This window comes from Leucoraja erinacea, chromosome 14 (genome assembly GCF_028641065.1).
Source record: "Leucoraja erinacea ecotype New England chromosome 14, Leri_hhj_1, whole genome shotgun sequence".
Taxonomy (NCBI): Eukaryota; Metazoa; Chordata; class Chondrichthyes; order Rajiformes; family Rajidae; genus Leucoraja; species Leucoraja erinaceus.
In genome coordinates this window covers 38,812,016-38,821,523 of record NC_073390.1, presented here as the reverse complement: position 1 = coordinate 38,821,523, position 9,508 = coordinate 38,812,016, and the positions used below count along the sequence as shown (strand labels likewise).

General features: G+C 42.5%; 1 protein-coding gene across 1 annotated transcript; it reads right to left on the bottom strand.

Annotated features, from left to right (window-relative positions):
- Nucleotides 1–905: 905 nt before the first annotated feature.
- LOC129703156 (zinc finger protein 276-like) lies at nucleotides 906–5,063 on the bottom strand. The gene is made up of 2 exons (XM_055645323.1): nucleotides 4,936–5,063; nucleotides 906–4,420 (listed from the first exon to the last, which is right to left on the bottom strand). Exons 1-2 carry the CDS (start codon nucleotides 5,061–5,063, stop codon nucleotides 3,796–3,798), a joined length of 753 nt encoding a protein of 250 aa, XP_055501298.1. The 3' UTR covers nucleotides 906–3,795.
- Between the last annotated feature and the right edge of the window lie 4,445 nt (nucleotides 5,064–9,508).

Genomic DNA, 9,508 nt, shown 5'->3' with positions numbered 1-9,508 from the left:
TTTACAGATAGGTAAATAAATAACAATTTCTATCAATAGACCAAGTCTTTATGGAGAGGATCAGTTGCTAGCTGGTACATTGGCATATCATAATCAGTAGCATCATCATACTCCTCAGATTGTAACCAATAAGTAACTCTGTACACCTTGTTTTTCCTCAACTTTTCAATTGGGGGGACCAAGGACAATGGGGACCCGGCATGGAGGAACTGTTGGGGGAACAAAAGGAGGAGCCGGCATGCTTTGTAACTTTGTCAGCGCCGTAGGTGGCTGCTATTTGTATACATTGTGTATGCAAGCAAACAATCTCACTGTGCCTAGTCACATGTGACAATAAAGTATTCCTATTCCTATTAAAGCATTAATGCCCTCTATTCTCTGATATTTCCCACCTAGGAAAAGATTCTGACTAATCTATGTCCCTCAGAAATAGATATACTTGTGTCAGGTCTCTCCTCACCCTCCAATGTTCCAGAGGAAAAAAAAATAAATTTGTCCCACCTCTACTTACAGCTAAGGTAGACACAAAATGCTGGAGTAATGCCCCTGTCCCACTTAGGAAACCTGAACGGAAACCTCTGGAGACCTTGCGCCCACTCAAGATTTCCATGAGTCGCTAGGGGTTTTAGTCACTTGCCTGGAAAGCCTCGACCGAAGCGTGAGCTGCATCTACTGACCAAATATTCTACAGCATCTTTGCTACCGACCGCACACACACACAAACACATCGCGAAGGTGGGGGCCAGGGACAGCGGACGTGCGCTGTCTGCGCGATGAAGAGGAAGGCAAACGGCTGCCACAGAGCACGGTAAGTCCTTTAGAGAGCACGGGAGGGAGGGAGAGAAGGGGAAGAGCAGGGGAGAGAAGGGGAGAGAAGAGGAGAGAGAAGGGGACAGCAGGGGTGGGAGAAGGAGTGGAGACAGTTTTAAGAAGTTTAAAAAAGTTAGTGGAAATTTTACCTTCTGGCGGATCTTCTAGGTCCTGAAAACCAAAGATCCTACATGATTCCAAGTCTGAATATGGCATGACTGACAAATTCTATAGCCTTCCAGAATATAGGAAAAGTTGTTTGCAAAGTCATTCAGACTTGGCACCGAGCTCTTTCATTCCCTCGTTTTTATCAAACATGATAACATTCACATTCCTCGGTAGGTACAGACAATGGTTGAAAGCATTAGAGCAATGAATAGCAGAATAATAGAGCCATAATATATCACAGTACCCTAAAGTCCACCAAACCAAAGGTATGGATACCAGTTCAATAGTACCCCTAAGTCCATCAAACCAATGGTATGACAACCAGTTCTCACTCTTCATTGACAACCATCCTGATGAAGCTTGTTTAGGGTCGATGGATCAGGTGCCACCTGTAGGCGGTATAATCCTTTCAGCCGATATTGGGGTTGTGCCATAAAGTTCGCACCTGTCCGAGGGTGTTGCCAGTCTCTTCGGAGAGCGTTGCACAGGTGTTCCCCCTCCCCTCTCGGCCTGTGGTGGCATTCACCACCTTGAGTGAGACGCTAGAGTATCCATTGGTTTGGACAGCTTCTCCTCCCAGTAGGTTTTAGGTGGCCTGCTTGCACATCACCACGTAGATGCGGCTGCTGGACTGGAAGCCAAAGACAAAGCCAGCGTAGATTGTGGTCTGTGTTGACGTAGAAGGTGCCACTGAAGTTGATGGCGTTTAACTCCTCGAATTCGACAGCAAGGCCAGTGTCAGAGTTGGTGGTCTGCAGTAACTCCCTGCCCTTGTTGCGCACTACCCAATTAGGAACGATCTGCTCAGGTCAGTTTCAGTAATGGCGCTGTTCTCGGGGCACATGTCATAGATATCTGGGATGTTGTCAAAGTCGTCCTTGCAGGTGTGTCCTCTGCTGTCATCATTGGCATCGATCTGGTCAGGGTTGGGAACAAAACTACATCGGAGATGCCATCATTGCCATCCTCATCAATGTCCTGATTGTCATCACACTGATTACCCACCAGGTCTAAGTCATTGTCTTCCTGGATAGGGTTATGCATAATCTCTTTCAAGACGTCCATCTGTTTCAAAATGTTCAGCTTCTCTCGCTCTAGACCCTTGGTCATACGATAGAGCTCAAAATGCTTCAAGATTGTTGATCAAATGTGGTTTGTCTTTCCGAAGTTGTGACCAAAGGCTTTGCACTTCATCCTGATCTGTAAAGATGTTCTTTCTTCTGTATGGATCAGATTTACATGACACTGCAGATAGCGATCAATCAGAAACACCTTGTTACATCCTGGGCGGGGCCAAGGTCTTTCACGCACCTCTTCATGCTGCTCTTTTATGTGTTTCTTAAGTCCGTCAACTCCTCTGTAAACAGCACAGCAACCCTTATATTGACATCGATACATGGTATGGAAGTCTTCCCTTTCTAAGTTTGACTTTGGTTTCCGGCCACGTTTTTGTTCGGATTGTTTCTTCACATCCTTAATATTGCACTTCTTAACTGGTAACATACTCTTCTTCTTCCAATATGGTTGAAAAGACTCATCTGAAGAGCCATTCCTAACTTTCATTTCTCTGTCATCTTCACTTGATAAATACCTTTCAGAAAGGTCACTGGACTCCAATCCATCCACAACATCATTTCTTATAGAACAAGATGCTTCATTGCAATTAACTTTTTTTCACATTTCAAGTCAAGTCAAGTCAAGTTGATTTGTCACATACACATACGAGATGTGCAGTGAAATGAAAGAGGCAATGCTCGCGGACTTTTGTGCAAAAGACAAACAACAAAACAACCAAACAAATTATAAACACAATCATAACGCACATATTCTTTTACATAATAAATAATGGAAGGAAAAACGTTCAGTAGAGTTAGTCCCTGGTGAGATAGGCGTTTACAGTCCGAATTGCCTCTGGGAAGAAACTCCTTCTCAACCTCTCCGTTCTCACCGCATGGCAACGGAGGCATTTGCCTGACCGTAGCAGCTGGAACAGTCCGTTGCAGGGGTGGAAGGGGTCTCATGATTTTATTTGCTCTGGAGTTGCACCTCCTGTTGTATAGTTCCTGCAGGGGGGCGAGTGAAGTTCCCATAGTGCGTTCGGCTGAACGCACTACTCTCTGCAGAGCCTTCTTGTCCTTGGCAGAGCAATTCCCAAACCAGATGGTAATGTTCCTGGACAAGATGCTTTCCACCGCCGCTGCATAGAAGCACTGGAGGATCCTCGGAGACACTCTGAATTTCCTCAATTGCCTGAGGTGGTAAAGGCGCTGCCTTGCCTTACTCACGAGTGCTGAGGCGTGTGATGCCCATGTCATATCCTCGGAGATGTGGACTCCCAGATATTTAAAACAGTTCACCCTATCCACAGGATCCCCATTTATCCTCAATGGAGTGTACGTCCTCGGATGATGTGACCTCCTAAAGTCCATGATCAGCTCCTTCATTTAATGGTTGAGTTGCATCTTATACCTAAACTTTTTCCCAAGAGCACTGTATATTCAGGATCTGAGGACAAGAACATATCCTCTTCAATGGGGATTCCGAATTGTCCACATCCACCGACCGCAAAGTGGCTCCACTGTATGTACAAGGCTGAAAGTGTTAACACTGGGACAGTTTGATGCTTCACAATATTATCACCCTCACCATTTTCAGTCACTGTTCCATTCCGAGGTGAAACTCCCTCAGTAACTCCCTGCCCTTGTTGCGCACTACCCAATTAGGAACGATCTGCATCGTCCCCTTTGGAACTTCCTCAGGTCAGTTTCAGTAATGGCGCTGTTCTCGGGGCACATGTCATAGATATCTGGGATGTTGTCAAAGTCGTTCTTGCAGGTGTATCCTCTGCTGGTAACATGGACAAAAGGCTAGCAGATGTGTTGCAGCAATTGAACCATCCAGAACTTCCTCCATCAAGTCCTTATTTCTACTGGATGGGCACTGTCCCTCATTCAAAACAACGCTGCGATTTGAATATATGTCCAGGATGTAACTGTGGCCCTCTGGACACCCCCACGCAGCACCGACTACTCCTCGATACTCTGCTGTTAAAACACTCTGTACATGTGGCTGAGAACCGCAGCTACTACCATGATGGTGAGCCCAGGTGAGCAAAATCTGTAGACCCTGTGGGCTTGCAACCAAGAAACCGTCGTTTAACATCTGCTTAAAGTCATCAGACACAGAATTGCTTAATGGGGATGTTTCATTTGCTGCAACACATCTGCTAGCCTTTTGTCCATGTTGTACTGCAGCTACTGGTGAAGTATTTACTTTTTGAATTAAGTTTTTCAAGATAGTCCAACACTTATAAAACTGAGCGTGACAGTTCCTACAGATATACTGTGGCAAAGTGGAATCCTGCCTCACCACAACACCAACTAGCTTCTTCCCCTCTGTTATCAGAGTTCTGAACAGTCCTTCCAATTTGCTAGGATTCTGCCTGATTCACCTCTACCCCATTGCAGACATTGGACTTTGTCTCTGGAACTGGTGTGCTACAATGCTCAGAACTATATTCTCCACACTAACCTTTCCTTTGCTCTACCTTTTTTAGATGAGCATGGATTGATTGCATTTATTCATGTCAATCCGTTGTGTCTTGCTGACACTGAAAAAGGGTGCAAGATTCTTTAGACTCATTATTTAGCTGTTGAATAACTATTAACTGGGTTCCTGCTTAATTAATGTTTCTATACTTAGCTGACTTGATTCAATTTCAGTAGGTTTTTTTTTATATCTGTATTCTGGGTCAAGGGATGAACCATGGACATATGAACATTCAAATTGTGAGCCTTCTAGAACCGTTTCTCACATTGATCTCAAGCAAATTGAAGTTCAGCTTCTGCCTTGTGCCTGGTCATATGGTATTTCAAGGACGCTCTTTGCCTGCACTGGAAACCACAAACTTCACACTGCAAAGGTTTTGCTCCAGTATGGCGCATTTGGTGAACTGACAGGTGTTTCTGCTGTTTGAAAGTCTGTCCACATTCATCACAAATGTAGTTTATTTTCACAAATGTAGTCGTTCTTTCTCCCAAGTTGACCATCAGCGTGTGAAACCAGTATTCTTCTTCCTTCTCCATCAATGCAAACTGTCTGTCTGATCCATCCCAACTCAGCTCCTCACTTTGATCCCAGCTGGGATTTACCTCAATTCAGTTCTGTAACTGAGTTGCACTCCAAAATCAAGGCTTTTCAAACTCCACAACCTGATTGCTCTGCTTCAGCTGCTGTGTGTTGGAAGCGAGATGGTCATTTTCAGACTGGGCATTGGTGAGCACTGTTTCAGCTTGGTCTGTAGTTCCGGGATAAGCTGCCACATTTTTCTGGTTACTTCAAGAACCTGTGGAAATGGATCCATCTTGGGAAGTGTTATAAACGTCTTGGTGCAGGGGTTGTTCCCCAAGTCCAGCCCATCTGGGCCAACCTCAGGATAAAAATGAGGGTCAATAGCCCCATTGTTGTTTCTTGGTTCTCCTCCATTTACAGTCAATCGTATCAGATTTCTCCAACGGGGGTAATCTTCAATCTTCACGGCGGTTGGTGTCGTAGTAGCACCTGGTACAGTCCCCTCCAACATAGTCCAAATTTTGTCCGATCCCAGTACCTTACGTAGTCTCTCAGTAGTATGGACTGCGTCTGTGTTCAACTGGCAGTGGCTTCTGCGTTTTCAACCCCTGTGAATGCAAGACTGACAAGATTGTGCTTAATTGCTGTGTGTATGTAATTAATTCATCGCTGAGGGCCTGTAGGTCATAACTAACTTCCACACTCTTTAGTATCCTATTCATTCCCTCCACTAATCCAGAATTCTACGGGTGGTGGGGGGTGTGAGATCACTCTTTAACTACTTACAAGGCAGACCCTTTAAAAATAGGTCATTATTTAAAAAAAAAAAACAATTTAAAAATATTCCCAATTGTTCCAATCTATCTCCCCAAATTTACAATTTCAAATTAACAGATTTTGTTCTGAGATAAAGGCATCTCCAATCTAACTCCTACCTGGATGCCACGTGGCCATCGTGGAATTCAGGTCTCTATTTGAACCCAATTCAAAAGGTAAGAAATAGGAAGAAAATAAACTTAAAGTTAAGAGAAAACAAAGAATAAACAATTAATTTTCATAGATTGCAATCTCATTCAATGACATCCTATTTCATCGGACACGGACTATTTCATCAAAAGGGGCATATATATGAATATATAAATGTAGCCTGCAACTGGATGTCAAGTATCCCGATAGGCTTTGGGAGAAATGAAACAGACAGAGCGATATTCTGAACATAGAACTGCAAGTATTCGGCAGCTTGGCCTTGAAAAGAACAGTGAGCTCTCTAGTCTGATATGGGACAGAACTTGGATGAGTGACAACTCAAAAGAATATGAAGATCTATCAAGTCTGATAAGGCACAGAACTTGGATGAGTGACAACTTGAAAGAATATCCTAGAATATTTTGAGGGGTTTAGAACAAATACTTCCCTTCGAACTTTAAAGAAACATTAAACAAAAAGAAAACGTACAAAATACGGACAAAACATACATCAGGTACACAAATTTATCCGAGAGGAGTTAGCCAAAGTGGTGCAGCCCTCTCGTTTCCAAAAAAATCATGTGGCACATTGGAGACGTCTCTCTGTATTAACTTTACATTCCCCTCCCTTGTCTGATGAAGCCGTTCTGTTTAACAGAATCTTTGTTTTTGTGGGGACCAATTTGTAGAATTCACAAGCTAGGGCATTCCCCTGGGAGACTTTGTGAACTGGGACTGGGAGGGCTTGCAAAAGTTGTCTTCTTGTTGGAGTGAGAATTTAAAATGAACAAAGGGAGTAGTTTATTCTAATGGTGTGCGGGCTAATGTTCAAAATGGGAGTGGTCCGAGCTATGATTGGACAGTGATCCAGATTGTCATTGGCCACTTCCCCCTTCTTCTATAGACAGGGTCGCCATGCCCTCATATGGTCTATTGAGGTCTGACCGGTACTGGGTTTGTTCTCCGAACTCTTATCAGCGCTTTCTTTCTGTGCCTTAGCCCTTATCTCCTATTCCTCTGCCCACTGGCATTCCATCTGAAGTACTTTCCATCCTTAATAGTTCCGTCTTTATTCCTCAATTCAATCCCTCTTTTACAGACGTAATCCATCCGACTCCTATCTCGCGTCTCCACCCAATTCTTTTCTGCCTCAGTCTCTCTCTCTCTGCCTTCAATATTCTCCACATTCCATATTTCTCCTACTGGCCAATCTCCAAATCACTACTTACTTAGTACATAAATTGTAACAAACTTTTTCAGCCTGTTATGCCCAATCATTTATATTAGCAACAAACCTTTGCAGTCTGCAATGCCCAAATCCTGGCCACTCTCTGGTAGCAAAGCCACAACAGTCTTTTCAAAACACTGTCTCTTCAAGACACATTGGCTTTTCAGTACAATTCCTTTCAAGACACCTTGTCTTTCCAACACACATTTGTGACAAAACACAAATCCGGTCAACTGCACCCTCTTACTCAGTCATCTGTTGCTGGTCCCAGCGAGATCCCTGCCAACTACAGCCAAATGTCTTAAAAAGCAGATGGCAACAACATTGTTAAAGGAAAACCATGGCAATCTTTAATTGATTCATCAGACGGGAGTGGCAATATCTACAATGAGCACAAACGTTGCTCAGTGCTTCTCGGGCTCCACTCAAAGAACAAAGGAAAGTTAGCACAATTATACATTTTTCTTATGTAAAACACTCCCACCAAGTCTGAATATGGCATGACTGAAAGGTTCTATAGCCTTTCAGAATATAAGAAAAACTGGGTCCAAATCAAGCTCATCCAATAACAAGTTATTACTTATCTCTGGAGCGTCAGCTATTTTTTTCCATCTTGGCTTCTTTATGGCCTTGAAAGAGCACATGTTATTAAGCATCTTAATGTCTTTATTAAAAAGACAACCTGTCCTCCATATTATGTTACATATAATTTGCAAAGTCATTCAGACTTGGCACAGAACCATTCTTTTGTTCTTCTAGACCATGTTTTTGTCGAAGAACGACTCCATTTTTGATTTGACTATTAGCTCTTTCAAGGGTACCTTCTGCCACAAGTTTTCCGCATATTTTTCCCTTGCCAGGATACACTGAAGTGGCTGAAGCTTAAACTCTGGAACATCAACTCGAGTTGAGGTTCCTTGAGCTGAGGCATTCAACTGGAGATTACACCAGTTTTGTCTTAGTTTAGTTTAGAGATACAAAGTGGAAACAGACCCTTCGGCCCACCGTCCATGCCGACCATCAATCACCCATACACTAGTTCAATGTTAACACAGTTTTGCATCCTACACACTAGGGGCAATTTACAGAAGCCAATTTACCTACAAACCTGCACGTCATGGAATGTAGGAGGAAATGCACCTGCAGAAAACCCATGTGGTCACAGGGAGAATGTACAAACTACAGATAGCACCCCTGGTCAGGATTCAACCCAGATGCTCTGACGCTGTAAAGAATCTGAATCTGAGATCTCTGACGCTGTAAAGCAGTATCTCTACCACTGTGCCACTATTATCTGATCTGATTATTGGATAGCATGCAAAACTAAACTTTTCACTGTACCTCAGAACATGTGGCAACAATCAACCTAAATGTATTGTGGCTTCCTCAACTCCCATAAGCTATAGCCAGATAACATTACCTGCATGGTAATTAGTAATTACGATTTTGATTTATCATTTATAATTTTAAATTAATATTTGGCCTTTCATAATCTAGTTCTATTGTACCAGAATTACTGGTCTTTATTGTATTTAGTACTGAATCTAATATAAAGCAGCTGTACTAAAAAATCATCAATTAGCTCCTCTAAGCTACTTCTTCTCTCCAGAATATTTGATCATGAGATTAAAAGCACAATCCCATTGATGACTGGATTTAAATTCTGATGCTTTATCAATATGCCGGGCTAGCAATCCTCCTTTTAGAAATCTGGTGACATTTCCTCAGCTACTCAATTCCTCCATTCAACCAGTGTATTCCCTCTGGATGCCAATTTTTTGAATTCCTTGTACTTTTAATTTAAAACTATAATCACGGAATGTCAGTGATTCTATCCAAGCTTTCTTTTGAATAAACAACACCCTTCTAAATTCTCTCAGCCTTTACATTCTGTCCTAATTCATATCATGCTCCATTCACTTTTGTGACATTTTCTTCAGCCATCCAATTCCCCCATTTAGCTAGTATTTTCCCTCTTCATTACATTTTATTTTACATTTCTTCTAACATTAACTCCTTAAATAACATTTAACATCAAACATTGTTATTGTTAGATGCAAGTTGTGATGTTTGTGCTGAGACAATCTCTTGGATGTAGCAAGGATCTCTTGGCATTCCTCTGAATAACACATCATTTACCTGTACATACTCATCAAATTTCTTGTGGACATTCCATGTTCAGCTTTCTGACTCTGGGTGCTCTGATCACACTCTGTGAGAAACATGTAATACAAATCAATACAATACATTAAGTTTTATCACTACG

Coding starts and splice junctions, on each gene's coding strand:
- LOC129703156 (XM_055645323.1), bottom strand. CDS start 5,063: ATGGAGAAGGAAGAAGAATACTGGTTTCACACGCTGATGGTCAACTTG. Junction 4,421..4,935: donor TTCAAACAGCAGAAACACCT/GTCAGTTCACCA, acceptor GAGGTGAATCAG/GCAGAATCCTAGCAAATTGG.